Genomic DNA, 27,515 nt, shown 5'->3' on the forward strand with positions numbered 1-27,515 from the left:
GCCTCATTAATTAAGAAAAGATTTATGTACAAATAGATCTGTAGTCTCCTTGCATAATATCTAAGGGCTCCTACTTTGCAACACAACCTCTATCTCGCTTGCCTATCTGTACCCACTCTCCTAAGCAAAGAAAATGTCCTTTTTTTTTTTTTTTTAGTTTCTCTTGTAATTACAAAGTTTTAGTACTTATTTCTAGTATAAAAGTAATTTAAGAAAGGGTAAAAATCATGCTATATGTCCAGGGCACTCACCTGTGTCCTGGGGAATGTCTGATGGTGCAGTGGAGGTAATACTAGGCTCCTTCACTTCTGTAATGGTTTCTCTCCACCTTCTTCCATTCAGACAGGATGGAGACACTTGTGCAGGTTTAAGAAATAAATCCGCAGAGGTATTGGCAGATTCTGTCAAGTATATGGAAAGCAAACAAAGATTCTAAACTTCTAAACGAGGGATTCAGAAAATTAACAAAACAGTTCTGAATGTGAATATTAACATCCAAAGTACAGCATGTTTGCAGGCGGAGAGCTAAGACAGGCAACAAAGCTCTGTTAAAGAATTCCTCAAAATACATGTAATTTGTTTATAAAGTGAAAAAATCATTACCATGATTCTTAAAATTGTGCAGGGGAATGGCTTTGGTAACTGAGGCTGCCATATAATGTAGCTCTGCAGAAGAAGGGACTTCAAGATGACCATTTTGCTGTTTTATAACATTATCTGAAGGCTCTTTCCTGACAGATAATTCCTGTAGAAGATCATCAGCTTCAATGTCAATCACATTTATATAAGTGTGTCCAACCTGGGCAAAAACATATAAAATCAGAAGGGATTACATTCTTTTTCTTTACACGGCCACTCTTCCTGCTTTCCTCCCCACCCCGCAAGAGGTAAGGAGAGCTCATGTGAACCTAATTTAAATTTCAGGAAGTAGAGGTCATGTTGCTACTCTAGAATATCTTAAATATTATTTTTTTTTTTGCCAGATGAGGTTTTTAGCCTCATTTTATCTACACAGTTGAATAAAGCCAGTGACCATAACAAAACCTCTGAATAAAACACAAACCAAATTTAGCACCGTTTCACAGGCTGAAGGTGACAAAGATTTCTCTGGTATTTCAGTGGAAAACTTGAGATCTAGATGTACGTCTGATTGAGGAACATTCAAAAGTTCATGTTCTAAAAATTAAGAAAAATCAGAATATTAAAAAAAATCTGTAAATAGTTCTAAGTCATTAAGTCTGTAAAAATAAATTAACAAATAAACAACATAAAATATTTTTTAAAAATCTAAGGGAGGGCCTCCCTGGTGGCGCAGCCGGGTGAGCGCTGTACTGTGAAGCTGTCCGCAGCCTCTGCAGCATGGGTTTGATCCTGGCTGGCTGGCGAGGGTCCTACATGGCACAGCAGACCTCTCCTGACTCGCCCGCTGCTCCCCTCGGCAGTGTATTTCATCAATCTGCCTGTTCTGTTCCCCGCTCTGTCTCTGGTGAATCCTCTCACCCTCCCGCACCTCTGGCCTGTACCCCGGCACTTGTATGAAAATAAATAAATCTATAAAAAAAAAAAAGAAAAAGAGAAAAAAAAGGAAATAAAAATCTAAGGGACTTGTAACTAAATTATATAGATATTCTACCAGTCAATTATAAGACATAAAACAACCAATTTTAAAACAGGCAAAGGATTTGAACAGATATATCTCCAAAGAAGACATACCAAAAAAAAAAAAATCTAAGTAGAAGTATTCCAAGGGCAGTTCACTCTAGATTAATTTCTAACTGAATGAAGACTATTGCTTATCTCATGATACACAAGAATTATCTTATAAATGATTCACAAAAACAATGAAGTATCTAAATAGTGTCAAGCAAATTTTATAGTTGCCTATTTCCATTTCTGATTGATTTTAACAGCTTTGTTGAGATAGAATTCATATCCTTTAAATGGTAAAAAAAAAAACAAAAAAAAAACTGCTTATTTATAGAACCCATAGCTAAATTTTACCAGTTAAAATTTTATTTTTTTTAAACATTTATTTATTCATGCATACAAGAACTAAACTACAGGTCAGATGTGCAGGAGGGTGAGAGAATTCACCGAGACAGAGTGGGGAACAGAACAGGCAGACTGACTGAAATACACTGCTGAGGGGAGCAGCGGGTGAGACAGGCGAGGTCTCCTGCGCAATGTGGGACTCTTGCCAGCCGGCCGGGATCGAACCAGCGCTGCAGAGGCTGCAGACAGCTTCGCAGCTCTGCGCTCAACCGCCTGCACCACCAGGGGAGGCACCAGTTAAAATTTTAACATCTAAATTTTATAAAAGCCATTACCTTCTATTCCTAAGTAAACCAGACACTAACCAAAAAACTAGGGAAAAAGGTGAAAATAATTTATTATAGCTAAAACTATGGAAACAACCTAAGTGTCCCAAAACAGTTGAGTGGATCAAGAAGATGTAATAGGGCCTCCCCGGTGGAGCAGCGGTTGAGCACTGGGTTGCGAGACTGCCCGCAGCCTCTGCAGCGCCAGTTCGATCCCGGGCTGCTCCCCGGACACCGGGCAAGGGTCCCACATGGCGCGCAGGCCTCTCCTGCCGCCCGCTGCTCCCCTCAGCAGTGTACTTCGGTCCTTCTGCCTGCTCTGCTCCCTGCTCTGGCTCTGGTGAATTCTCTCACCCTCCCACGCTTCTGACTGTGCCCAGTGCTTGTATAAAAAAAAAAAAAGAATAAATCTTTAAAAAAAAAAAAAGAATGCATTAAAAAAAAAGATGTAATATATATATAAAATGGAATATTACTCAGTGATCAAAAAAATATAAACCCATTGAGGCAACATGAATGCAGCTTGAAAGCATAATGCCAAGCAAAATAAGTCAGAAGGAGAAAGATAATTACTGGATGGTGTCACTAATATATGGGAAAGTAACTAAATAAATATTCACATAAAGACAAGCTGAAAAACTAACACTTGATAGTTGACTACAGAACTGAGACACCAAGGCGGGGAAGGGTTGGGAGAGGGAAAAGAACAAGGAGGGTGAATGAGAGGAGAGAAGGAGGGAGACAGGCATAATGGTCTTTAGTGGTGTGTACAGGTGAATTGGGTGGTGGATGAATGTGGTGATGATACCTGATGGGATACCCTCAATGTTATCTCAGTTAAAAATTAATTTTTAAAATAGTGAAAATACTTAAGTACTTAAATTATCATTTTTATGCCTTTTTTTTAGATTTTAAAAGGTCAGTTTTATTAGGAAAATGAGAAAAAGACACCAACTTAGTCTTATGTGGGCAGGAGAGCTGTCAATATTTTGCAAAGGGAAAATGTTTGTATAAAGAAACACCTGCATAGTCACAGGCAGCAGAACTGCTATCATTTTATCTCTATTAGTTGACTGGTTTAACTGATTTTTCATGGAGGGTGGTTACTCCTGTTTTGACATCATGAAGTCATGCATCATTTAACTAGTCATGTTTTTCTCAAGAAAAAAAGAAAGAAATAATACCTGACGTAGAATAAATGACTGCATGATTTTTACAACATTCTGAAATAGCTTCTTGAGTAGCAGCTTCTCTGTCTTGTAATAAATTAGGAAGTGTGATGCAAAAAGAATACAAAAAGAGGGCCTCCCCAGTGGCGCAGCGGTTGAGCGCTGGGTTGCGAAGCTGCCCACGCCCTCTGCGGCGCCGGTTCGATCCCCGGCTGCTCCCCGGCCACCAGAGGAGGGTCCCACATGGCGCGCAGACCTCTCCTGCCGCCCGCTGCTCCCCTCAGCAGTGTACTTCGGTCCTTCTGCCTGCTCTGCTCCCCGCTCTGGCTCTGGTGAATTCTCTCACCCTCCCGCGCTTCTGACTGTACCCAGTGCTTGTATAAACAAAACAAACAAATAAATAAATAAAAAAAAACATGCCTCTAAAAAAAAAGAATACAAAAAGAAAAAAATTCACCAATAAAAATTAATATGCATGCAGATTTTTAGGTATTATAATGTGGTAGGAGGATTTCATAGCTTAAGGATCAATTTTTCAAAATTAATATAATTCATATTTTATTATTTATAACCTGTGCTGATTACCTGAATGAATAACAGACTGCTAGCAAAGAGGCTACTAACTTTAGAAGACTATATAGTAACAAAGGCAAATTACCTCAAGGCTTTCTCAAAGTTAAGAATGTTTCTCAAGGCACACTCATTATTTGCATTTAAAAATATCTTATACATGCACACCCTCATAAAGAATCAAAAATAACAGTGAAATGGCTTATTTTGATTTATCGAATTGACAAACATAAAAGAGTTAGTTAAATCATTGTAATGACCAAAAAAAAGTTTTATGCAGGAAGAAACTCATAACATTATAGGAGAAAAATTCTGGAAATCATCTAATGCACTCACCAGAAAGGAATTAGTCAAATATTTTATGGCCCAGTTGAAAAAAAAGAATATGCTTACAAAGTGCTTTTGGTTGATACAGGGGAACGTTTGGCATAAAGAGAAATCAAAGCCAATTACTAACATTGTGTTCCTATTTTTGTGGTTCCATTCAATTCCTTGTGTGATTCTTTGTGTTTGCTCCTCTTTGGTTCAAAGTTTGAAGCTCCTTTTAATAATTCCTGGAGGGGGTGTCTAGTGGTTGCAAATTCCTGAAGATTTTTTGCCTGAAAAGGTCCTTATTTCTCCCTAATATAGAAAGGAGAGCTTTGCAGGATAAAGTATTCTTGCAGGATAAAGTATTCTTGGCTGGCATTTTTTTTCTTGAAGTATTTTTAATATGGTACTCCATTCTCTTCTAGTCTTTAGTCTTTCTTAAGAGAAGTCAGATGTTAGGGCCTCCCCGGTGGCACAGCGGTTGAGCACTGGGCTGCGAGACTGCCCACAGCCTCTGCAGCACCGTTTTGATCCCCGGCCACCGGCGAGGGTCCCACATGGTGCACAGACCTCTCCTGCTGCGCCCACTGCTCCCCTCAGCAATGTACTTCGGTCCTTCGGCCTGTTCTGCTCCCCGCTCTGGCTCTGGTGAATCCTCCCACCCTCCCGTGCTTCTGACTGTACCCAGTGCTTGTATAAATAAATAAATAAAAATCTTAAAAAAAAAAAAAAGAGAAGTCAGATGTTAGTCTAATTGGATTTCCTTTATAGGTAATTTGTTTTCTTCCCCCTTGTCAGCTTCATTATTTTTTGTCTTGGACTCTTGGGAGCTTTAATACTATGTGTCTTGATGTTTATTTCCTTTTATTTATGTAGTCTGGTGTCTTTTTAGCTTCCTGTATTTCCTTGTTCGTTTCCTTCTTCAAGTTTAGGAAGTTCTGTTTGATAATTTCCTTTGTTTTTCATCTCTTTTCTATTTTCCTTTCCTGATGGTATCAGATAATTTTTTTTTTTTAATAGAGGCATGTTTTATTTATTTATTTATTTGTTTTGTTTTTTTGTTTATACAAGCACTGGGTACAGTCAGAAGCGCGGGAAGGTGAGAGAATTCACCAGAGCCAGAGCGGGGAGCAGAACAGGCAGAAGGACCGAGGTACACTGCTGAGGGGAGCAGCGGGCGGCAGGAGAGGTCTGCGTGCCATGTGGGACCCTCCTCCGGTGGCCAGGGAGCAGCCGGGGATCGAACCGGCGCCGCAGAGGCCTCGGGCAGCTTCGCAACCCAGCGCTCAACCGCTGCGCCACCGGGGAGGCCCTCAGATAATTCTTTTTTTTTTAAAGATTTATTTATTTATGCATACAAGAACTGGGGTACAGGCCAGAGGTGTGGGGGTGAGAGGATCCAGCAGAGACAGAGTGGGGAAGGACAGGCAGATCGACTGACATACACTGCTGAGGGGAACAGTGGGCGAGTCAGGAGAGGCCTGCTGCACCATGTGGGATGCTCCCTTCCAGCCAAGGATTGAACTCATGCTGCAGTGGCTGCAGATAGCTTCATAGGTTGTGTCTTGACCCCTTGCGCCACCAGGAGGCCCCCAGATAATTCTTGAAGTATTTATTCAAGAATTTTTTCTTTGTTATCTTTTTCTATCTTGTTTCTTTTAATAGCTGTACCTTTGAGATTACTGATTCGTTGTTCTATTTGGTGTAGTCTACTTTCATGACTTTTTCAGAATTTTTTACCTCCATTGATTTTTTTTTTTAAGATTTATTTATTTTATTTATACAAGATCTGCGGTACAGGCCAGATTCAAGGGAGGGGTGAGAGGATTCACCAGAGACAGAGTGGGGAACAGAACAGGCAGACTGACGAAATACACTGCTGAGGAGCAGCGGGAGAGACAGGAGAGGTCTGAGGTGCCATGTGGGACCCTTGCTGGCCGGGATCGAACCAGCGCTGCAGAGGCTGTGGACAGCTTCACAGCACTGCACTCAACCACCTGTGCCACCAGGGGAGGCCTCCTTCATTGATTTTTTAATTTACTCTAGTTTTATTACTTTATTTAGAGATTCAATCTCAATCTTCTAGTCTTCAATTGTTTCTCATAGCTTCCTTTTCTTTTTCTGAGTTTTTTCATATACCTCTGATCTGTTTTTGTGAGTTTTCTTTGTATCACTCTAATTCTTACTGTAATTCCTTGATTTTCTTGATTATTACATTTGAATTATTTATCTGATAGAAAGAAAGCTCTTCCACATCTGTGCTGTTGGATTCTGGAGATTGGTTTTCTTTCTATGCTTTATTCTTCTGAGGACTTTCTTGTCCATTTGTATTTTTCTTTCTCCCCACTGTTTGCTTTTGGGTTTGCTCTGCTGTAGATGGGCTTCTATTGCATGTGGGTCTTCCTCTCCAACTGATCTGGGCATTTACTGGGTAGTGGGTACAGTAGCTGGGGCCTTCATCAAAGCAGATTGGGGTGTGCCAGCATGGTGGCAATCTTGGCTACCTGAGTAAGAAGCTGGTAGGGTCTCATAGGAGGTCATGCCACCATTGGCCACTCTGGTTTACTCCCTAATACAGGTCCAGGGTCTTTCCAGTCAGTGTGGATGCTGTGGGGGGAATCTCCTGGGAGGTCACAAGGCCTCTACAGGTCCATGTGGGCACTGACAGAGTCCCACAGGAGTCCAGGAGGCCTCTACAATTCTGAGCAGACACTGGCTGGGTCTCATAGGAGGTCATTAGGCCTCTGGTGGCTCTGGCCCTCTTGTCAAATGACAAGGGGTCTCACTGGTCTGGGTGGGCACTAGTGAGTTCTCACAGAGAGTTGTGAGTCCTCTGCTGGTCTGGATAGGCACTGTCAGGGTCTTAGAGATAGTGCAGTATTTTGAATGGGGAAAAAAGGGTGTTTCCAGTCCACCCAATATTCCCAAATATCATCAAGAAACTCTAAAACACCTAAATAACTTTCTATAAAGGATACTAAAATAATATAATGCATTTTACACATCCCTTTTAATTAACATTCATTCATTCCATTAATTTGTGTGTACTATATAATACTGAACATATCAAATATGAGTCACCTTCAAAAGTGCAGCAAACATGAATAAATAATACCTTAAGATACACATTTATTGGAGGGTGAATGAGGAACCTGGGAGAAAAAACAAGCACTGGGACTGATGAAGGATTAAACTCTCACGGAAGATAATAGTATCTGGACACTGAGAGTTCACATAGCGAGGGAGGACACCTGTAAATACATATCATATCTAACTATGTAAAATGTATAAAAGGATAAAGATAAAGACATCAAAATGTTACTACTGAGTGGTATGATTATAATTAATTCCATCTTCTTATAGCCTGCTACATTATCCAAATATTCTACAATATTATTTTTTATAGTAATATATAATTAGAGGTTTTAAAAGCATCTTATAAGGTTCTATATACTTCAGGGAAACTGTTTCCTAAATATCATAAAAAATAATTGTTACAACACAAAGGATAGAGCACTCAACATCACTGAGGAAGTATGTCAGGCAAAATTCTAAATAATAGTTCCTCCAACATTTATTTATCTCTTTTCTTTGATACAGTCACATATACCCTTCTATATAAAACCCAATCTAGGGGCCTCCCCGGTGGCGCAGTGGTTGAGCACTGGGTTGCGAAGCTGCCGGTGACCTCTGTGGCGCCGGTTCGATCCCCGGCTGCTCCCCGGCCACCAGAGGAGGGTCCCACATGGCGCGCAGACCTCTCCTGCCGCCCGCTGCTCCCCTCAGCAGTGTATTTTGGTCTTTCTGCCTGTTCTGCTCCCCGCTCTGGCTCTGGTGAATTCTCTCACCCTCCCGCGCTTCTGACTGTACCCAGTGCATGTATAAACAAAAACAAACAAACAAACAAACAAAAAAAACAAAAAAAAACATGCCTCTATAAAAAAATAAATAAATAAATAAAAATAAAACCCAATCTAGTCTTTTGCCTAGTTACACTTTACCAGCCACAACTCTAGATCTCTCAACCTTAGGCATAAAATTCCAGCACAAGTAATTAGTGGCACAGAGAATCCAAATTCAAAACATTAGCTCTGATTTTGGATGTTCTCATAGCATATTTGAATAAAAATCTCTATTATGTTTTAATTGTGTTAAAATTTAATTATAAGTTTCAAAGTTTCCCAGGGCTGGGAATAACGACCTGGGATGAGAAACTAACATTACATAATTTTAAATTCTCTTTTAAATCATTGTTTTGAAGAAAACATCTAACTTTATGAAATACTGTAAAAAATGAAGTGCTTTAATTAAAGAAAGCCAGCCTTTTACCTTGTTCTGTATTTGTACTTGCATCCTGATGTTCTACAGCTTTCTTTCTTACAGAGGCCATGAAATGCAACCCAGCTGAAGTATTAGTATCATTTTGTAGCATTTCTAAAATATAACAACAAAACATCGGAAGGAATCACCAAGAAGTCAACATATTACTGGGAGTCCAGAAGCAAGGTACCTAACTCAAGGTAGGTGAAGTGTGGAGTCTCAAGATGTTATCAAAATGGACTTTCTGAATGAAATGGTGTCTAAGTAGACTCTCAAAGGCAGCTCAGTGGAACCAAAACCAAAATTATGGAGGACTCTACATGCTCAGCCTAGAAACCTAGATATTCTCCCAGCTGATGAAGATTCAGTAGAAATTATTAAGCAGAGAAGTGGTATGATTAGATTGGTATCTAGAAAAACTTACCCAGTCAGTGTGTGATAAATAGATTTGAATAAGTAAAATTGAAGTAAGGCAATCAGTTAGATGGGGTTGCTGCAACAGTCAAATAAGTATCTAACAAGATAAGAATTACAAAAGAGGTAGGGAGTTCCCTTCTACTTACTAGATGGAATGTTGCCTGATTCATGAATTGATTAAAAAGCCAAATTTGAGTATCGAAAAGTAAAAACCAGAATTACAAAGGATGCAAAATAAGTACTGTTTTTTGGCTGGATGAAGGTGGGGGAAGGAGCAGAATTCAGGAAGTATATATGTCTGTATCTGTAGATATATATACATAAAGAGATATTCAGAAAATAAACCCAGCAAGAATATTAACATCGGTTATCTCTAAACAGAAGTATTCGGGAAGATTTTCATATTCTTCTTATTCCCTATTTGTATTTTCTAAATTTTCTCCAGTGAACATTGTGTGACCTTTACAAAGAAAAAAAAATTATTAATGGAAAAGAAAGTGGTTTTAAGACACATGTGTTGGAAAGAATGATACCAGATGGATTAAGAAGCTGAGAGAGGGAAGCTAAGCAATTAGGAAACAAGCACTTGGCTTGGGCATGCAGAGGCCTGATGCGGGCAGTGGCACTGAGAAAGTGAGGGAGAAGCAGGTGGAGGGCTAAGTGAAGGAAGGGGGCAATGGAGGTGATAGATGAATCAAGGATGACTTTCAAGGAAAAAACTCGGTCGAGAGAATGGTGATATCAGTAACAGGGAGATGAAAATTCAAAATCTGGACATGTGGAATTTAAGTTAATGTAGAAAAGGAAGATGAGAGAAATGAGATGTATACTTGAGTTTCATCAAAAAAATGTAACACTTAGCCCAAGTGATGAGAGTTGATGCCCCTACAAGCATGAGAGTGTTTGCATGTATGTGTGTGAAAATTATGGAGGAGAAAGCCTGGGGACAGACACTCGGGGATGAGATAAATTGAACAATTCAAGAAAAAGAAAAAAAATTACTATCTATAAACAAATTATCGTTTCTGAAAAGATTCATGTTCATGTATTTTCTGTGATAAATTTGACCCTAGGCATGTTCTTCCATTATTCGCTTTTAGACCTTATATATTACTATCTTATTTGAGATTCTAGTTAACTGCATTACTCTACTGTAGAGGTCACAAGCTTTCTCTGTATTGTCTGCAAACTGTATTTTAGACAGTAAATATTTTAGCTTTGCAAACCAGATGGTCCTTTTTGCAACAACTGAACTCTACTGTAGCGTGAAAGCTGTCATAGGCAATGTAAACACATGCATGGCTATATTTCAATGAAATGATATACAAAACCCGGCATGGTTCAGAACTGGCATGTGGACCACAGTTTGTCAATCACTATTCTACTGGATAACATAACAAAATACACGATCTTGTCAAAGATAAGATGAAAATAATTTAGTTTCATTTTCATGTACACATTTCTAGAAAGCTGATTTTAACCTGAACTTAGACATTGCATTAGTCATGTATATACATACCAAAAGGAATGTCAAAGTCATCCAAAGCCTGGGAATCATGATGCTCCTGTTGCTCCTAAATGAATGCCCAAATGATCAATCTATGATTAACTTAAACTATTTATTATTTTAAAAAAATGCAACAGCTACAAGGATAATTCCTAGGTACAGGTTCAAACCCTGTGAATATTTACTTACTCTATCAAATTATTTACCAGAGTAACTCTAAAAAGGAGTTCCTAAAATTCACAAATCAAACAATAAAAGAGTGTTATCAATTTAATGCAGTTACTAAATTAAGAGGTGTAATTTCTCTATCATGAGATTTTGAGTAGGACAATCTTTACATCATTAAATACACAAATCTCTACTGCTTCCTTCATGACACAGTAGATAATACAGTTGTGATTGTGAAAGGAACCCCTCCTATCATAACTGTTCATGGATTAGCAGTGCCTCTAGACATGTTCTTAAGGATTCACTGAAAAAATGTGTCTTTTAAAAACATATGTAAACAAAACTGTTTGCTGAATCTGGACTGGCAAAAACAATAAATAGGAAGTTACCAATTTAGAAGGAATGTTTGAAAATATGAGATTTTAAATATGTTACATTAGAAACCTTATTTGGGGAATCCTAGACGCACCTAAGAGAGGCAGGTAAAACTGTAGTAGGAGAAAAACAACACATCATATGTATTAACATGTCACAGAAAAAAGAGGTTTCAAATATTAAAATGTCACTCTAGTTAGATACTCTAAGACAGTTTTTGGTTTGCCATCAAGTTCCTTTCACAATCACGACTGTATTATCTACTGTGTCATGAAGGAAGCAGTAGGGATTTGTGTATTTAATGATGCAAAGATTCTCTTACTCAAAATCAGAAGCTTCTAGCAATCAGAAAACTAGACAAACCATAAAGACATGCCAACATCTCTGTACTTCAAGATCACAATTAAATGTATAGTGTGGGATCCCCGACTCTTCTTGCACTCGGGGCTATTGTCTTGATGCCCAGAGTTCCTGCTCCTCAAGCTAGATGTACAGTCAGGCCTCTAACCAAGACAAAAGTCCAGGTATGAGGAACACACTGGGAAACCAGTATCTGCTGAAAACAGCAGGCAGATATTATGGCCAGATAGCAAGATCAGCTAAAATACCTTATTTGTAAAGATCAGCAGTAAGTTAGGTAAGAATAGCGAATAGGCTTTGATTATGGAGCCCCCCAAGTAATAGCCCCTGGTCAATTCACCCTATTTTGTATCAGATGATAACGCAGCCCCGCTAATGTATCCCTACCCATGTACAATCCCCACCTGCTTGCCCATCTTCTCTCAACCTGGTCCTAGATTAATAGAAGACTTCCCTTGGATAGGGGCTGCACTTTCTTGGTTTAGTCCCTCTAGGCTTCTCATTAACCCACTGAGACTCTGAGTAATCTCTCTCATCTCCTGCCACTCCCAATACTGCCGCTCTGAGAGGCTGCAGTATAGTTTTTCTGTACCTTGGGTTTCATAACTATTTCTGAATCATTATCATTAGTAATAGAATCCTCCTGTTGGATAGTCACATTTGGTTTTCTCCTTTGTTTCTCTGAGGTTTTTTCTTGTAGGTCTTTTTTAGCTCGTCGTCTTTGTCTGTTAAGAACAATAATGTAAAATATATTTTTACCATTTTATTAATATGTTTTTCATTTGTCTCCTGATATGTAATGACAGTCATCAAAATTATGTCAATAAATCATTTGCAATGGCATTTAGTTAAATCAGGAAGATAATCTGCTAGAATACAAGTAACTATAAGCAAAATGTCTGGACATAGTAAAGTCATTTCTAACAGAACTGATTATTCTGTATTAGTAACTGGAATCTCAGGTCAGGGTTATACTTTTTGAGGTAATTTTCAAACTCCTTTCTGGAGATTCTGAGCTGATCTCAGAAATCTACTGAATACCTCCATTTGACTATTGAAGAAGTTAAGCACATGTAGTTAAGCACACATAGTTAAGCACACTTAGTCACTCTGGTGAAATCTAAAAAAGGAGGAAAGAGGGCTGAAAACATCAAAGGGAAGGCTTACTATGAAGAGAATGGAAGGAAGGAACCCCTTGGGGAAAGAGCACTGACAATAGATTTTAGGGTCTAATAAATGTGAAATTTTTAAAGTATTCTAGACTCAGTAATAATCTACCAGTCAATACATGTACTAAATATCCATTATTAGTAAAACACTATAAATGCTCTTCCTTAGAAGTCACAGCCTTTCTTTTTACATGTACATTTCTTAGTGTCCTGAAACAATTCATATCACGTATCCCCCACTACTTTCTTATGTGTCTGCAGGATATGGTAAGACGAATAACAATAAATATTAGTTCAGTGTGTAGTATAGAGTTTATGGAGTATCACATAAGATACCAAACATTTGTGATGCAAAACATGACTGCACAATGTATTATCAAAAATGTAAATGAAACCTCCAATCTCTGAATGCCAGGAAAGAATTCTTTAATGAAATGGAAAATTTAATAGTATTTGTCTTTTACAAAATAGGAATTTTCCTCATCACAAAATATGTTCAAATGAATGACACTTAAGAAAATTGAACATGCAACTGTGTACAGGCAGAGGTTGAACAAAGTAAGTTCCATCTTATTTAATTATATTATTGAAACTAATCATTAACAAATATGTGATATTCTGAAATAAAAGGTTACTGAAAACTTGCCTTTTTTTACTGTTATTTTCTTGCGTCACTTCAGGTGGTTCTATTTTAGCTTTCAGAAGGTGAAGGTGTCCAGAATCTCCTTGTTCAAATAAATTATTTGTTAGTTCCTGTTGGCTTTGTTTTACTGCAGTGAGGTATTCAAGTGGGATAAGATATGGCTTTTTGTACTGTAAGAAACAAAAAATTTAAAATTACAAACCTCAATTATGCAGTGTTAATAAAAAATTAAGAAAAACTTTTGTTTAAACTAAGGTGTGAAAGAGATCATAAGTGACAAATTTATTTGGACTGGTAAGATGAGCATCCAGACCTTAAATCCCCATACCTCTCTTGGCTATGGCAGAGGCCTGAAGGGAACTTGGGGGAATCTTCCTGAGTGGCAGGAATAGGGGCTTAAATTCATGCTGAGGTTGAAACTGAAGCAAAGGAAAACCATCACTAGATCTAAAAGTTTTTGCAGTTGGGATAAGTATAGGTATCTGTAGGGTAAGGTAAAACATATCAGGCTTTTCTGTCCTCCCACCATAAGGATTGATGATGGATCCTTGCGGTCCTGAATGCATGCCTGAGGGCGGGCACCTGGAGTAGGGTGTGGGCATGCATAAGTGGGTACATCTGGGCTGAGATACTGAGCTTATAAGGGCGGCATCACGGGGACGCCAGAAGAACCACGAGAGAAGCAGAGAGAATGAGAGCGAAAGAGAGACCGAAAGAGAAGCAGAGACCATGAGAGAATGTCGGAGAGCCCAGATAGAGTTTAAGACTTGCTGGGGGCTGGGAGGCCTGCCAGCCTCCCGGCCCCCCAGGACCCCTGCCTGCCGTGTACCTGCTAAATCCAAATAAAAGCCTGAAAAAGCCACCGAGGGCTCCGGGACTCACTCCTCCTTTACCCGGTCTGCTCGCATCACAGTAAACCTGCACTGTGCCCTTCCTGCCCTTACAGTACCTCATGCCAGATGTGGACAAAATAAATAAATGTTTTAGAGTTAAAATTTTCAACTGGATCATCCTGTTTCAGAAATTAAGTGAGAAATTATTGTTAATTTCTTTTCCATATTAAAAATTCTCCTCCTTATAATTATAAATGAAATTATATAATGCCTAGCACTTGATTTAAAATTCCTTGAAATATGTAGTAGGCAGAGGGGTGGAAACCATGTATGGAGATTATCAATCTGGTGATGACCTCTGATACTGGATGGTGAGAACCTGGGGGCTCACTTATACTCTTCTAATAAATCTTTCTCAAAATGCCCACTTTTCTGCTTGTTTAGTCCTTTCTTTTCTATTCATAATACATTCAGAAGAAAAGAAGGCATAGTGAGTACCCTCTTCAAATCTTAAAAGTACACCAGAGAATGATTACTCAATTACCTTCGTACTATAGTACTTACATATTAGAAACTAAGCCTTTTGAATTTCATAATTCAAAGATTCGACCTTAAAGGGAACTTGGGGGGTTTATAAAGTTTTAAAATTTGTGTTTTAAATACTTTTAAAAATACCATTCTTTTAAATATACAACCACTTACAGACCTGGATCTCTTTAAAATTCTAACTGATAACAGTGAAGGCAATCATATCACAACTGATAAGACCTCAAATATCTCTTTCAGTCTCTAAAGAGACAAATATGAACAAGAATGTTATTTTATTTATTCCTCTTCTAAGCAGGAAAAATGTCTATGAAAGAGTCCAGCAAATTCTGATATTGATGTACAGAATTAAAACCTTTATGATGATACTAAATTATTTTCAACCTGATTTTTATATATTTTCAAAAACAGAAGTATTTTTTAAGAAAGAAATATGTAAGACCTTTTCACTGGCATATAGTATTTATGGTATAAAAAAATGCAGGACTGTGCTTGTGCACTGCTCTGCGAAAAACATTACCACACTTTCTGGGGACAGACATGAATGAAGCAAGGACAGCCTTGGGTGTTTTCTTTCTTCTGCTCTAGCTCTGACAGCCAGCGATGGAACTGTAATCGATGCTCTTGAGGCAGAAGAAAAAATATAAGGAGGGTTAAGTTGCAAATGCAATAATGGAAGTCCAAATGAATTGTGAGGAGATCTCTCAATTGACACTGGCTTAATATCAAATCGTTTTTCTGGTTTTGTAATTATTGACGAGTCCTGCTGAGATGTCAGGTTTCCTTGTCCAACATACTGATCCAAGTCCACATGCTTAGAGGCTTCTGGAATTACAGTTTCTGCCCATTTCTTCTGCTCTATGTCTTTTTTAGTATCTGTAGTATTACACTGGTTCAAATTCAACTGAGATATTGACGTAGAATGCATTGCTTCTTGTGGCAGAGGAGACGGGAAAGAATAAGATAATCCCCAAGCCTCTCTTGGCTGTGGCAGAGGCCTGAAGGGAACTTGGGGGATTCTTTCTGTGTGGAAGGAAAAGGGTTTAAATTCATGCTTAGGTTGAAACTGAAGCAAAGGAAAACCATCACCAGATCTGAAGGCTTTTGCAGCTGGGATAAGTCTAGGTGTCTTTGGAATGGCAGAAGATGTGGACAAAAGGTGATGAGTATTGTGAGCAGAGGCTGGAGACAATGCAGTGATTGGGAAACTTTGAGCTGGAGTTAATCCTCTATTCTGGGGTTGACCTTCTAATTGACCTGGAGGACCATTCCCATGCGCAACATCCTGGAAGTGGAAAAAAAGAAGATACGCTGTAAGTTTAGAATACATTACAAACTCCTTATTTTATAAATGATATTCAATATGTTTTAGGGAAGGTGGAATGTAAAAATTGCTATAAAAAGTTATTTACTCAAATAACAAAAACCAACATTGAAACTAACAGGACAAATTTAATGGTATTTTTACATACAATACCTGTAAATTTCCATTACTATTTTGATCAGACTGCACAATTCCTTTCTGGCCGTGTGAGCTGTTCTCACCAGACTCCCTGGGATACTCTCCCATGGATTGTGGTTTAATAAGAAATCTTGCCTTCGGATTTCTACTGGCATCTTCAACATCACCACTTCCTCCTCTGGGATTTGATACTTGGCCTCCCACCAAATGCGCAGACTGAGACTGCTGTAGAAGTTGATGTGTATCTGGGAGGTTAGCAAAGGATGATCCTACTATTTGCATTAGGCTCAAGAAGTTGATCTGTTGTAGCTAAAACAAAAATTAAAGAAACTTCTAAAATAATTAAAAGACACTAAGGAATCAATAATCATCCGAGCATTCCACAATAGACATATCTTTGTCTCAGTATCTTCCAGAACTATGAAAGTTGAGCAGGAAGCACAGGTGGGAAAGATTTAAAAAAGAGGAACAAAGGGAGCTTTCTATTTTTAAGGAATTGTCAACTGGGAATTTGACTTGGGGCTATTTGCACAGCAGTTTGCATACAACCAAAGGCTCATAAGGAAGTGATATGATGGAGCAGGGTAAGGATAATTAAAGAGCTCCTAAAATGGTTATGTTTGAAACAGGTTTATAGGAAAGAAAAGAGCAGAGAGTAGCAAACAGGTGAGGAGTAAGGAATTTCATCATTTACAAAACAGCAGCCTTCCACAAAAGTGCTGATTGGGTGAAAGGCAAAGGCATGCACCACTGGTTGCCAAACATTGCCACACATTAGAATTACCTGGGGAAGGTTAAAAAACACCTATATCCAGGTGACATCCCATGCTAATAAAATCAGAATGTCTGGACGTATGAAGCTGTAAAAGTCCAAGGCTGGTTACAGCTATAGAAATATCATGAGGCTGTGAGTAAAAGAGTCAAGAGAACAAAGTAAACACTGAATATAGAAAGTGAAAAAAGGTAATGATGACTTTTTAAACAGTAATTGAAAATGCATGCCCATTTGAAATCAAGACAAATTTTGGGTCAAGGATAAGAAATATGTGACATAGGCTGTGCTAATAGACTTTGGATACCTTTGAACAGGAGTACACTGGTCTGGTTTGCTTATCTCCTACCTCATTTCTGTGAGCAGCTCTGAATTCCAAAGATGCTCAGTAAACGGACATCACTAAGTAAAAGGCAGCTGAGCCTAGACTCTCACCTAAAGTAATGAGCTTTTGAATAACAAATGAAAAGAGCCCACAATACAAGGCAGAGAAACCTTGTATTACTGTAAGTTTTTTAACACTTACATATATCAGGTGTATATTTACTGTTTACATGGAGATAGTCTTACCTGAACTAATTTAAACATTTCATCTTGGAGCATCTGTCTAACAGAATCGGAAGAATCTGGTAATTGAGCTCTGGGTTCATTACTCTGGGTCAGCTGAGGTATTATTACAGCAGGTGTTTGTGAAGATTTATCTTCAAATGCAGACACCTGTACACTAGGTGCAAATAAAAAAATATACATTAACAAAAAAACCAGGATGCCTATAATCTGAAGTTTGATGCTACTTTTTTCTACTAATTTAAAGGCTTTCTGATGATTTCGGGAAATTTAAACTCTAAGGCCTATGTCTCTACCCCTCAGCCACCAGACACATTCATCTTCAGCATAGTTTTTTATCTGAATGCCTTATTTAAGGTATTTACTACCAACTCAATCATGCTCCCCTTTTTCCCATGGTATTATTTATTACCCAGAGGAGTTCATACATTCACTTTACTTGTCTGGTCCCTCCCCATAAGGCACCTGAGTTTGAGACCTGTATAGTCATTTGGATGAGCTGTATAAACTATGAGATTTGGTTTGGGAAGACATTTTTCACTGAAGTTAATGATTGGGGGATGGGGGGGCGGGGAAAGGAGGGATTGGGGTCAAAATAAGAGGGTTGTAATTGTATGGGGAATATAAAAATAAAATTTAAATTAAAAATGCCCAAAAATAGATGACTGGATCAAGAAGATGTGGTCCATATACACCATGGAATATTACTCAGCATTCAAAAAAGATAAACACATGCAATTTGCAGCAACATGGATGGAGCTGGAAGGGATCATGCTCAGCGAAATAAGCCAGAAAGAAAAAGAAAAATACCGGATGGTCTCACTCATAGCAGGAATCTAGAAAACTTAAATAAGGGACCAGGAAAATGAATATCTATAAGAAAGTGAAAATCATAATCAACAAATAACTATGAACCTGAGAAACTTTATGAGGGGTGGGGGGCAGGGGGGGGAAGGGAATGGGGTCAAAATAAAGGGGTTGCAATTGTTTGGGGAATATAAAAATAAAATTAAAAAAAAAAACCAAAAAACGAGCTAGCTTAAAATATTTGCCCCCAAAATTTTTTTTTTAAATAAATAAATAAAGTTAATGATTCAGAAAGTTTTGCAAAGGTTTAATTCTGGGCCTCCCTGGTGGCGCAAGGGGTTAGCCGCAGCGCTGTGAAGCTGCCCGCAGCCTCTGAAGCGCAAGTTTGATCCCTGCTGGCCAGGGAGCAACCCACATGGCGCAGCAGATCTCTCCTGACTCACCTGCTGCTTCCCTCAGCTATGTACTTCAGTCTATCTGCCTGTTCTGTTCCCCGCTCTGTATCTGGTGAATCCTCTCCCCTCCCACACCTCTGGCCTGTACCCCAGTTCTTACAAAAAAAGGTTTAATTCTCAGATGGTACAGCAAGCTCTTGATCATTTTTAAATATGAAAGAACAGAATTGGAAACATTTCTTTTCCAAATAAGGTACACATTTCTATTTATAAAAATACTAATTTAGAAACAAAAATTAAAGATCAAAGTAAATTTTTTATGAATAAAATGATTGCTTTGGATGATTCCTTAAACATTGCAGGTACTGAATTTCTTCTATGCAAATCAATTTCATAAGCTAAGTGAACAGGTATTATAATAGTCAAATAAATTGATTAGTATTCTAAAATAAACATTAAATTGCATTTAGATGTATTTGGGTTTACATTCATTCCTTTTCAGCAATAATATTTGCCTTTATCAGCAAGATTCTGAAACAGAATACTCTGCTCAACCTTTGTAAAAAAAAGTTCACAAGACAAGATAAATCTGTTCTCTGAGAGAACTAAAGGTATTTTATACATTATTAGAAATCGGAAAAGGAGCAACAATTAGTTTGTGAAAAACATATCTACTACTATTCTTTTTTTATTTATACATACAAGAACTGGGGTACAGGCCAGAGGTGGGGGGGCGGTGAGAAGAGTCACCAGAGACAGAGTGGGGAACAGAACAGGCAGATGGACTGAAACATATTGGAGTAGCGGGTGAGCAAGGAGAGGTCCTTGCTCCCTGGCTGGGGATCAAACCCTTTCTGCAGTGGCTGCAGACAACTTCATAGGCTGCATCTTAACCCCTTGTGCCACCAGGGAGGCCCTACTAGTCTCTTTTTAATAGAAGACTGCTCTAAAATAGTTCCTCTATGCCTTTAAAACACAACTGCTTTAGAGGAAAACTTTTTAATAATAAATTTGGAAATGTCGTAAGTGTATAACTATGTTGCTCTTTCAATGTTTCCTGTTACTTTCACTTTATTCTCTTAATTTTTTTCAGAACATTTAACAATTATTCAAAAGGAACAGTGGACATCTCTTTATTCTCATATTTATAAAACATTATTATATCAAAATGATCAATACATATCAATATATCAAAATGATACAGTATGAAAAAATTCTCACCTAGAAATTTTTGAACTTGTGTCTACACAAAATGAATGAGGAACGTTGGGTTCAGGAACTGAGAAGGCTTCACTCATACTGTAATTATAGATCAATAATCAATTAGGAAACAAGATATTCTTCAGATTATCTAAAGTTAGAGGTAATGTAATGCTCAGCCATCTAAGCCTCTGTCCTACTGCTTTGCTCATAATTACAATCTGTTTATATTAGTCTCCATAGCAATTAGCAAGAGATTCAAACAAAAGCCAAGAATGCCTGGATAGTTCAATATACGACTTGAGCATTGTTAATTGCTTGGCAACAGAAGTAAGAAATAACAGAATTCAAAAGGAGGAGAAACGAGGTTAGCTAGGACCTCAAATTTCACCTATGGAAGAGGCAGACACTTTGCTCAGGAACACTACAGAGTTCATTATCACACTAATTTTTTGTTAATAGAAAAATGTAGATTACTTGTAAAGACATGACATTAAATCTTCTTTTGTTAATTATTCACAGAAGTACTGAACAAAATTTATGTACTGAAAGAAACTCTAATTATGTTGTCTCATTAATTCTAAAATAATTCTAAAAATTAAGATATCATGTCCAAACTACAACAAATGAAAACTGCTTTCAGTTTTCCATGAAATTTGCCAGTAGAGTATATGTACATCACAGTCCGATGGACAGTGTATCATAATCATACCACGATAATTAAAGATTATACATATACAGCATAATTCATAATGGTTGTTCATTTAATTTAAGAAAAAAAGGAATCAGTATGAACTGGTTCTCTATTAATTAGATTAATTCTGATTTACAGATATATTTTACTTTGTTAAAGCTAATAATGAAACATGATATTTTAGACATCATTATTTATTTCACGCTACCAAGACTTAAAAGTATAAACACTTACTAAAAAAATCACTGTTTTCCATTGCTGTAAATTCATTTGTAAATAAAATTAAAATTTCACTAGGAAGACAACAGCACTGTAAAACATATATTGCATATTACAAGGGAAAAAGTCCTGAAAACTTCCCTGAGATAAATAAAGCAGTTAAAGTCACTTCCATACTGTCCACCACCCCTTACCCTTTCTGTTGGCTTGACTTTTTCTCCATGTATGTCTCTAATGGCTCGTCCCTCAGAAAATGAACTTCTTCTGTGGTGTGCTGTTAAAATAGTACCCAAAATACAAAAAAGTGAAACAAATAGTTACCAATGCGTTAGGTATCGTGAACTTTACATTGGCTCCACACCTACAGCAACAATAGTCTAAACTAGTGAGCAACCCAACATTAGATGTGCACCCAGTCTTGCTCTGATGGGATCTTTAAGCTGTGTGAAAACTGTCCTATCGCCCTGAGCCATGGAGTATGTTAAAGTACAGAGACAAATGATGTCAGTACAAATAATTTGTAAAATATTTGCAAATACATTTTATATTTTGCAAATATATTTTTATGACATGTGATGTGAAAAATCTATAAAACCAAGACAAATTCTTTAAAAAAACTGTTTAGGGCCTCCCCGGTGGCGCAGCGGTTGAGCGCTGGGTTGAGAAGCTGCCCGCAGCCTCTGCAGCGCCGGTTCAATCCCCACCCGCTGGGCGAGGGTCCCGCATGGCACGCAGACCTCTCCTGCTGCCCGCTGCTCCCCTCAGCAGTGTACTTTGGATATCTCCCTTTTCTGCTCCCTGCTGTCTCTGGTGAATCCTCTCACCCTCCCCGGCATGTCTGGCCTGTACCCAGCTCTTGTGTAAAAATAAATAAATCTTTAAAAAAAAAAAAAAAGATGTAAAATATACATAAATACATTATATAAAAAATATTAAAAAATAAAAATAAATACTAGACAAACACTGAATAACTTTACTCTCTATTCATTGACTTACTTCTTCTAAATGCTGTGGTAAAGCTTGCATGCAAATGGCAATACTAGGACTTTTGAGACATCCAACCTGTTCTCTGGCTTCTTCTAAAGGGAAACAAGAAGGAGAGAAAAGTGATCATTTGAAAAATGATCTACTCACTTTTTAGAATTTCAGGGAATGTTATAGAAAACAAATATAGTAGCAGAAGCATTTTCTATCCTTCCTAAAAAATATATTTTGTAAAAACACCCGGAAACTACTCCATCAAATGAATCGCACATGAGCTATGAGAAGTCTCCTATCAGTGTGTAAAACTCTATTAAAAGCTTGGGGACTTTCTGTTTTAAGGAAAACTGTCCCAAAAATGTTAAAAGATTTGGTTCACAGAAATGAAGAGACCCAGTAATAATTATACAAGCAGGCCAAAGGTCCTGAATTAATTTAACAGTTCATCAATATTATATTCTCTAATGTTTGAGTATGTAGGTTATGATAACCATACTAATTTAGATATATAGCTGAATTATAATAATTTATAAAGTATGATAATAATGCATCAAACAAAAAGATTATCAAAATGTACTGACCTTCATAGTCTCGTAGGTCTATATCCATTTCCTCCTGTGTAAGTGTTTCTACTTCTAAAAGATCCTCATCTGTATCTACAAATTCTTTGTCAGTATCATCAATGACAGAAATAATCTCATCATTGGTTTCTTTCATTTCAGGATTTTTTGCTGCAGTTGGCATTCTATTGAGAAGAATGAAGCAGCTAAAATTATAATCACTCTTGGAGACAAATAACTTCCATTCATGATTCAGTTATTGAGAAAAGAACAAACACACATACAGAGCACCATTTTTTTTGTACAATTTTTTTTAAATTTAAATTTTATTTTTATATTCCCCATACAATTACAACCCCCTTATTTTGACCCCAATCCCTCCTCTCCCCGCCCCCCACCCCCCATAGAGTGTCTCTGGTTCATAGTAGTTTGTTGATTTTGATTTTTACTTTCTTAGTTATTCTTTTTCCTGCTCTCTTATTTAAGTTTTCTAGATTCCTGCTATGAGTGAGACCATCCGGTATTTTTCTTTTTCTTTCTGGCTTATTTCACTGAGCAGGATCCCTTCCAGCGCCATCCATGTTGCTGCAAATTGCATGTGTTTATCTTTTTTGAATGCTGAGTAATATTCCATGGTGTATATGTACCACATCTTCTTGATCCAGTCATCTATTTTTGGGAATTTGGATTGTTTCCATAGCTTAGCTATTGTAAATAGTGCTGCTATAAACATAGCAGTGCAGGTGCTCTTTGGAATTGATGTTTCTGTGTCCTTAGGGTAAATACCTAGGAGTGGAATTGCTGGATCATATGGAAGCTCTATGTTTAGTAGGTCCAGAAATCTCCACACAGCTCTCCATAGTGGCTGGACCAGTGTGCACTCCCACCAACAGTGCAGGAGAGTTCCTTTTTCTCCACAACCACACCAACATTTGTTGTTGCTAGTTTTTTTTAATATGTGCCATTCTCACTGGTGTAAGATGGTATCTCATTGTAGTTTTGATTTGCATTTCCCTGATTACAAGTGATATTGAACGTTTTTTTCATATGCCTGTTGGCCATTTGCATTTCCTCTTCAGAGAAGTTTCTTTTTAGCTCTTCTGCCCATTTTTTGACTGTATTATTTTCTTTGTTTTTGTTGAGTCTCATCAGCTCTTTGTAGATTTTTGTGATCAGTCATTAGTGTTGTGTACAAAAATGTTCTCCCAGTTGGTGGGGTTTCTCTTTGTTTTTGTTATTGTCGCTTTTGCTGTGCAGAAGCTCTTTAATTTGATGTAGTCCCAGCTGTTTTTCTTTGCCTTCACTATCACTGCTTTGGGTGATGTGTCTGTAAAGATGTCTCTGATGTGCATATCATGGAGTGTTTTGCCTATATTTCCTTCTATGTATTTTATGGTTTTAGGTCTTATGTCTAGTTCTTTAATCCATTTTAAGTTGGTTTTTGTGTATGGTGTGAGGTAGTGGTCAAGCTTCATTCTTTTGCACATAGCGACCCAGTTTTCCCAGCACCATTTATTGAACAAACTTTCTTTGCTCCAATGCATATTCTTTGCTCCTTTGTCAAAGATTTGTTGACCATAAATCTGTGGGTTTATTTCTGGATTTTCTATTCAATTCCATTGGTCTGTGTGTCTGTTCTTGTTCCAATACCATGCAGTTTTGATGATCATGGCTTTGTAGTACAGTTTGAAGTCTGGGAGTGTGATGCCTCCATTCCCTTCTTTTTTTTTTTCAGGAGAGCTTTGGCTATTTGGGGTTTTTGGTGGTTCCATATGAATTTCATCAATAATTGTTCTATTTCTTTGAAGAATGACATTGAAATTTTTATTGGGATAGCATTGAATCTGTATATTGCTTTTGGCAGGATGGTCATTTTAGTAATGTTTATTCTTCCAATCCATGAGCAGGGGATGTCTTTCCATTTCTTTGCGTCGTCTTCTATTTCTTTTAACAGTGTTTTATAGTTTTCCTTGTATAGGTCCTTTACCTCGTTGGTTAGATTTATTCCCAAGTATTTGATTTTTTTTGTTTTGATAATGAAAGGGATGGTTTTTTGATTTCTTCTTCTTCAGATTTATTGTTTGTGTATAGGAAGGCTACAGATTTTTGCATGTTGATTTTGTATCCTGCTACTTTGCTGAATTGATTGATTAGCTGAATAGTTTTCTGTGGAGTTTTTGGGGTTCTCTATGTATATTATCATGTCATCTGCAAAATAGTGATAGTTTGACTTCTTCTTTTCCTATTTGGATTCCTTGTATGTCTTTCTCGTGTCTTATTGCTCTGGCTAGGACTTCCAGTATTATATTGAAAAGTAGTGGTGAGAGTGGATATCCTTGTCTTTTTTTTTTATTTTTTTTTTATAGAGGCATGCTTTATTTATTTGTTTGTTTGTTTGTTTATACATGCACTGGGTACAGTCAGAAGCGTGGGAGGGTGAGAGAATTCACCAGAGATAGAGCGGGAAGCAGAACAGGCAGAAGGACCGAAGTACACTGCTGAGGGGAGCAGCGGGCGGCAGGAGAGGTCTGCACGCCATGTGGGACCCTCCTCCCGTGGCCGCAGAGCAGCCGGGGATTGAACCGGCACTGTAGAGGCTGCAGGCAGCTTTGCGACCCAGCGCTCAACCGCTGCGCCACCGGGGAGGCCCGACATCCTTGTCTTGTTCCAGATCTTAATGTGAATGCTTTCAGCTTTTCGCCATTGGGAATGATACTGGCTGTTGGCTTGTCATAGATGGCCTTTATGATGTTGAGGTATGTTCCTTGTATCCCAAGAATTTCAAGGGCTTTTATCATGAATGGGTGTTGCACTTTGTCGAAAGCTTTCTCGGCATCTATTGATATTATCATATGGTTTTTATATTTCTTTTTTTGATGTGTTGGATAATATTGATTGATTTTTGGATGTTGAACCATCCTTGTGTCCCTAGAATGAATCCTACTTGGTCGTGGTGCATTATCTTATGGATACATTGTTGGATTCTGATAGCTAAAATTTTATTGAGGATTTTTGCATCAGTGTTCATTAGGGAGATTGGCCTGTAGTTTTCTTTTTTTGTGTTATCCGTGTTTGGTTTTGGTATTAGTGTAATGTTGGCTTCATAGAACGTGTTTGGTATTGTCCCTTCCTTCTCAATTTTTTGGAAGAGTTTGTGAAGGATAGGTACTAATTCATTTCTGAATGTTTGGTAGAATTCATTTGTAAATCCATCAGGTCCTGGGCTTTTGTTTTTGGGGAGGTTTTGATTACCATTTCAATTTCGCTACTTATAATTGGTCTGTTTAGGTGTTCTATTTCTTCTTTATCTAGCTTTGGGTGATTGTAGAGTTGTAGGAATTTGTCCATCTCCTCTAGATTGTTGAACTTGTTTCCATATAACTGTTCATAGTAGTTTCTGATTATTCTTTTGATTTCTGCTATGTCTGTTGTGATTTCTCCTCTTTCATGTATGATCCTGTTTATTTGTGCTTTCTCCCTTTTTTCCTTTGTGGGCCTGGCTAGGGGTTTGTCTATTTTATTTATTTTTTCGAAGAACCAGCTCTTGGTTTCACTGATCTTTTGGATTGTTCTTTTAGTTTCAATTTCATTTATTTCTGCTTTGGTTTTTATTATTTCTTTTCTTCTACTGGTTTTGGGGTTTTTTTGTTGTTCTTTTTCTAGATCTTTGAGCTTCAAAATTAGATTGTTTCTTGGAGTTCTTTCTTGTTTCTTGATGTGAGCCTCTATTGCTATATATTTTCCTCTTATTACTGCTTTTGCTGCATCCCATACATTTAGGAAATTGGTGTCCTCCTTGTCACTCAATTCAAAGAATATTTTAATTTCTTCTTTGATCTCCTCATTAGTCCAGTGGTCTTACAGTAGTGTGGTTTTCAATCTCCATGAGGGAGGAGAGTTCCTTGCCTTCTTTTTATGGTTTTTTTCTAGTTTGATGCCTTCATGGTCGGAAAAGATGCTTGGCATGATCTCAATCTTGGTGTATTTGTTGATGTTTGTCTTGTGTCCCAGTATGCGATAGATCCTGGAGAATGATCCGTGTGCACTTGAGAAAAATGTGTACTCAGATTTTTTTGGGTTTAGTGTTCTATAGATGTCTGTTAAGCCCAAATGCTCTAGATCCTTATTTAGAGCTTTAGTGTCTTTACTTATTTTTTGTCTCGTTGATCTATCCATTGTTGATAGTGGTGTGTTGAAGTCTCCCACTACGTATGTGTTTTCTCTAATGTCTGTTTTCAAAGATGACAATAGTTGTCTGATATATTTTGGCAGAGCACCATTTTTTTAAACCATGTCTGAGACACAGAAGCTCAATAAAATGCTGTTCAATAGATGACAGAATATTGTCATTTTTATTTATTCAAAAGAGCAGAATAATTTCAACTTATCTAAATTTTTCTATTTTCAAAAATGAATTTTCCTGCTATAAAGGTTTTAGCATTGATGTTTAAGATATTGCTTCATATGTAAATATGTAATTTATAGAATTGCTTCATATGTAAAAAAAGGAAAAAATGATTTGTTCAGCTTCCTCTGGCAAAGGAAATCAATTAATAAAATAAAGGGATATTTCATGATGAATTAGGTCTTCAATCAGAAGATATGGGCTAGACAAACAGGGAAGAAACATAGCTTACAATGAACTGTTAAAACATTTCAGAAAGTGTTCACTTCCTGCTTATCTAGTTCAAAGAATTGTTCGCCTCTTTAATTTTCAAGAGTTTAGTTTTTCACAGTAAGCCAAAACACCATCATATGAGGTATCATTCACTGAAAATGAAGGTATAACCAGGAACTTACTTCAAGACACTTTGACGAGACTCATTTTCATCATTTCTTTCCTCAGTACCAACTTGAGAGGATACTGATACAAAACAGCCAGTATCTATTTTGCTCTCAGTCTTAATGTTGGGTGCACTCTGAAACCCAGTGTAATGATTCTCTAGCACCTAAAATAAACAATTTATAATATTTAGTATTCACTATTATATGTCTTACTTTTTTTTTTAGATTTATTTATTTATTTATACAAGCACTGGGTACAGTCAGAAGCGCGGGAGGGTGAATGAATTCGCCAAGCCAGAGCGGGGAGCAGAGCAGGCAGAAGGACTGAAGTACACTGCTGAGGGGAGCAGCGGGTGGCAGGAGAGGTCT

General features: G+C 37.6%; 1 protein-coding gene across 1 annotated transcript in view; it reads right to left on the reverse strand.

Annotated features, from left to right (window-relative positions):
- The window catches only part of CPLANE1 (ciliogenesis and planar polarity effector complex subunit 1), a 95,411-nt gene that overhangs the window by 31,667 nt on the left and 36,229 nt on the right, over positions 1 to 27,515 (reverse strand). The window contains exons 26-40 of the mRNA XM_084233903.1: positions 27,162 to 27,310; positions 22,383 to 22,567; positions 21,817 to 21,899; positions 21,015 to 21,094; positions 19,929 to 20,006; positions 17,509 to 17,662; positions 16,182 to 16,475; positions 15,225 to 15,989; positions 13,329 to 13,495; positions 12,106 to 12,238; positions 10,623 to 10,677; positions 8,696 to 8,800; positions 1,076 to 1,176; positions 604 to 799; positions 252 to 401 (exon numbers count right to left, since the gene is read on the reverse strand). Of these exons, the coding sequence (XP_084090029.1) occupies positions 252 to 401; positions 604 to 799; positions 1,076 to 1,176; positions 8,696 to 8,800; positions 10,623 to 10,677; positions 12,106 to 12,238; positions 13,329 to 13,495; positions 15,225 to 15,989; positions 16,182 to 16,475; positions 17,509 to 17,662; positions 19,929 to 20,006; positions 21,015 to 21,094; positions 21,817 to 21,899; positions 22,383 to 22,567; positions 27,162 to 27,310 (2,695 nt within the window). The remainder of the gene's footprint in view (positions 1 to 251; positions 402 to 603; positions 800 to 1,075; positions 1,177 to 8,695; positions 8,801 to 10,622; positions 10,678 to 12,105; positions 12,239 to 13,328; positions 13,496 to 15,224; positions 15,990 to 16,181; positions 16,476 to 17,508; positions 17,663 to 19,928; positions 20,007 to 21,014; positions 21,095 to 21,816; positions 21,900 to 22,382; positions 22,568 to 27,161; positions 27,311 to 27,515) is intronic.

This window comes from Talpa europaea (assembly GCF_964194135.1).
Source record: "Talpa europaea genome assembly, chromosome: 5".
In the NCBI taxonomy this organism is placed as follows: Eukaryota; Metazoa; Chordata; class Mammalia; order Eulipotyphla; family Talpidae; genus Talpa; species Talpa europaea.